The sequence below is a fragment of the Lipophrys pholis genome (assembly GCF_963383615.2).
Source record: "Lipophrys pholis genome assembly, chromosome: 3".
Classification (NCBI taxonomy): Eukaryota; Metazoa; Chordata; class Actinopteri; order Blenniiformes; family Blenniidae; genus Lipophrys; species Lipophrys pholis.
In genome coordinates, this window is record NC_137627.1 from 12,903,744 (window position 1) to 12,908,207 (window position 4,464).

The 4,464-nt window shown below is 42.1% G+C and overlaps 1 protein-coding gene across 1 annotated transcript; it reads left to right on the plus strand.

Annotated features, from left to right (window-relative positions):
- The first annotated feature begins 832 nt into the window (after positions 1-832).
- On the plus strand, positions 833-4,146 carry LOC308107112 (4-galactosyl-N-acetylglucosaminide 3-alpha-L-fucosyltransferase 9-like). Its single transcript, XM_080459237.1, has one exon. It carries the CDS (start codon positions 861-863, stop codon positions 1,953-1,955), a length of 1,095 nt encoding a protein of 364 aa, XP_080315363.1. The 5' UTR covers positions 833-860; the 3' UTR covers positions 1,956-4,146.
- Positions 4,147-4,464: the final 318 nt, after the last annotated feature.

The window sequence follows — 4,464 nt, forward strand, 5'->3', positions numbered from 1 at the left end:
TACCCACCCTTCAGACTGACAACATCCCCAAGTGGTAGTAATCAGTCTTTGTCCTGATAAGTCCAACCTTTGAGTGTAATATTGACCGTTTTAAATCCTCGACAGGAAGAACATCAGACAGTGAAACTCGTTACGGTGCAAGGTGCTATGACGTGCTGAGGTGATCGGCGCAATCGAGTGCGTATGCCTACAGTACGTATATGGGCCGAGGGGGACGAACATGCGGTCCGCCACAAGGCACAGGATGTTCATACGAGATGCGAAAACTATAAAGAGTACTGGAAGACCAACTGCAGTACTTTTGCTAAATGCAACTGGTACAAACTGGAAAACTGGATACGAAACTGGCATAGAGAGGCTGAAACAGAAACGAACAAGACGAAACTGAAAAATCATGAGCCATCAGGGAGAATCGATCACCCCTCACCCGTCAGCTGATTAATCCCAGTCAGCTGCCCTGCTTTACAAGGCACAGTGTACCTATGTGGCAGCTGAGGTGCAGGTCGTGACGCTACACTGATTTTTGCGTACCTTTTCTCTCGAATCGTGCTTAGTAATTATCCAATGTATTAAATACTGTCATTATCAGAAAAAAAACAACATCACATTGGAGTACATTTCTCACAAAGATAAACCCTGGTTACAGTTGAATTCAGCTTGTGTTGATTTTACAGATAAGGGCAATCACAAAATATGAACAAACAACACCATGCCAACTGACACCTCCTCTTGATCTAACCTGAAAAGGCCTCGCCCTTCCATACTCAGTTTACTCAGCGACAATCTCGTGTGACTGGTTTCTGTACTCCTAATTTTCCTAGAGGAAGTGTTTGAGAAACAACAGAGCTGACGGAGCAAACATGACCTCAGACTTGTCCCACATCGTGGACTCTTTTTTTAAATGGATCTACTCCTTAACTTCTTTGGTAGTGATCGGATTTCTTTTCATTCTCCTGTCGGACCCGTCCAGTGCTGAGCCATCTGTTCCTCTCTCCCAGGACAATAGCAAGGAAACGCTTCTTCTGGTATGGGTGCACCCATTTCATCAACACATCAAGATAGCCGACTGCTGGGAGAAATTTGCGATCAGTGGGTGCAAGGTCACTGATAACAGGAGCTTTTACAGCCAAGCTGATGCTGTGATCTTCCACCACCGGGATGTCACCTCCGGCGTCGGTGCTCTGACTCGGGAACCGCGGCCACCTGGGCAGAAGTGGATTTGGTTTAACTATGAGTCTCCAACACATGCCCCGGGTTTGTGGAAGTATGAAGGTATTTACAACCTCACCCTGAGCTACCGTGAAGACTCTGATGTTTCTGTGCCATATGGGTTCTTGATCCCCGTGGCACACTTGGACAAATTTCCCCTGGGCCGTTTTGCTTATCCACTCGGAGGAGGAACCCCCGCCTCTGATCTGCGTCGTCCCCACCTTGTGGCCTGGGTGGTCAGCAACTGGAGGGAGCACCATATGCGCGTCGCCTACTACAAGGTCCTTAAAGACCACATCCAGATTGACCTGTTTGGGAAGGCTGGTCAATGGCTCCCACCGGGCGGTGACAGTGTGGTGGACATGCTCAAACAGTACCAGTTCTACCTGGCATTCGAGAACTCACAGCACACCGACTACATCACAGAAAAGCTGTGGAACGCAGTGCAAGGCGGTGCTATCCCCGTGGTCCTGGGTCCGTCCAGGAAGAACTATGAGCGCTTCTTGCCTCCCGAGGCCTTCATCCACATTGATGACTTCCCCACAGTGCAGGACCTGGCCCAGTACCTGCTGAAGGTCAGGGACAGTCCATCTCTGATCGAGAAGCACCTCAGCTGGAGGAAAAACTACAGCGTATTTCGTCCTAAGTGGGGTAGTGACCATTACTGCATAGCCTGCTTGGCAGCAAAGAGGAACAAAGGCAAGATTGATGTGGTCAAAAACCTTAATGAGTGGTTTTTCTCATGAAAACCAAAGTAGAAGAGGGACTTTTTTCAACGACAGTGGTAATAATCAGGGGCGGATTTTGCTATGAGCAACATGAGCAAGTGCCCAAAGTTGTATGGATGTCGTCACGGGGTGGGGCTAACCTGAAGTAAACAGGGTGTGATTTGTAAAAGAAAGTAGAAGAGGGATTTTTCTCAATGACAGTAGAAATAATGAAAGGGTATCCGATTTGGAAGTGTTATGTCTGCCAAGGACGTAATAAAATCAGTGGCGGTTTTGGAGTTTTGTAAAAAAAACAAACAAAAAAAAAAGTGGAAGAGGGATTTTTGTTCCAACGACAATGGTAATAATGAACGGGTATCAGATTTGGAAGTGTCCATTTACATGTGCCTTTTTTACAGCATTTACAAATTTTGAATTACTGTAACTTCCACTAGAGCTGGAAAGAGTGTTGAAATATTCTACTCAAGTAAAAGTACAATTACTTGATAAACTTTCACTTGAATATAAGTAAAAGTTCCAGTCTAAACATTTTCTCAAGTGAAAAGTAGCACATATAAAATGTAGTCAGACGAAAAGTTACTTAGTTACTTTTTGGACCGTGGGAGAATGGTCTCTCCTGAGGAGCGCAAGAATGACAGTGGGATATAAATCTCGAAGCAGCTGTTGTTAACGAAAGGAACAACTTTACAATTCAAATTGCAATGGCAGTGAAACTGTAAATCTCGAACTCAAAATGGTTCACGGTCACAAGTCCTGTGATTTTCCCTGAAACACCAGTGTCTCGTCTGAGGGACCATCACCATGTTTTTAAGAAAAAACTATGGCATGTAAAGAAATTTACGGAGCCTTACCTGTTTAATATTGTAGTGATCGCCAAGCCGATTGCAAGAACTGAACTGTGCTGCAATGCACCATGGGATGTTGGGATTTTAAATGCCGTTATTGTGGGTTATGTTGACTTTTTCTTATCTGTTTTTATCTGTTTTTACTGTGAAGCACTTTGTGACTCCATGTCTGTGAAAAGCGCTATAGAAATAAAATGTACTTACTTACTTACTTACTTACTTACTTACTTACTTACTTACTTACTTGTAGTGTTGTTAGTGATTGTGTTGTGTTTTGTGGTTTAGTTAGTCTAGTTAGTTTGTTGGTTTAGTTTACTGGAGTTTAGTAATTATACGGTTGCAACCGTGAGTGAAAAGTGTTGTGTGTTTAATCTGGTCCTGCCACAGTGTTATTCATAGTGTGAGTGAAAGTCATTGTTCTTAATATTTGGCAGTAAAGACAGGTCTGCTTTGCAAGTAAAATACTCTCACATTCATTTGCACATCCAGACCCATTCTACTCTCAATCCATTACTATGTCGATTAGACTCATACAACTTGGATTTGAACCGGAGTCTTCCATACCTTCGGAGTCAAGATTTAAGTCGAGGTTTACTTTATGAATACTTGTGAGTAGATTTTTCATTGTTACAGAAAGCGTTTGCAATTGGCTTGCCATAACAAACGAAACACGCTTTGAACTAGACAGGCAGGTACTTGATCGAGTGACTAAAGAAAAGCAGACAAATAACCTTCGTCCTACAACTTGGGACTAAAAACCTCAGTCCAGAGAGAAAAAGCTGAAAATCTCCTCCCAGAGGAATGGAGTCATTATTGAGAATTGATAAAGCCATCCCCCACACATCTTTAATGTATAAGGAGGTCGGACAGGACCGTGACTCACCAGTCAGAAGACTGGACCATCTCACTATTTAGTTCACTAAGTTGTTCTCTGAAACAGAAGTCTGACTGATGCCATGCCACCAAGCAAAAAGATGGAACACACTCAGTAAAAGAGAGATAAAACAGAGTCAAGATTGTTCAGTCAATGTGAATAAATGCACGTTTTCTGAGACAGTAAAGACGCTGGTGGCACTTTTTGCAGACAGACTTGCAGTTTTCATGATAGTTCAGTTTTTCACTTGCTCTATTTTCTGACCATTAATTAAAGTGACTCTGTGCCTTACTTATTGTTATCTAACATCAATGACCATATGTATATATATATTTTTTTAGATATGTTCAATTGAAGGTAGGACTCCTCACACCATTATACAAAGTAATGTATAACCGGGCCATGGCTGTTTTCACCCTCTTCGAGCAAGCTGACAACAACAGAGTCATCTGTGTACATAATAATGGCCCTTTTTTTAATATATCTGCTCTAACACATTTGTATAGAGCATGAATAATAAAAAGACTTAACCTGATACAGGACATCATGAGCAATAAGTGCAATTTCAAAATGAATGAAACAGCCACCAATAATCAAAACTGTCAAAATACATGTTTTAGCATAAAAGAAAATGTGATTGCTACTTGTAATGTTTTTGCTTGCAATGACTTTCTATAACTTTCATTCTTAAAGAAAACGCCTCTCACTAGCAACTGTTAACTAACGTCATTATTTGCCTATGGATCTGCTGTTGACAACCCTTATTCTATAATCACAATAAATCAAAAATTCCTCCAAAAATGTGTTT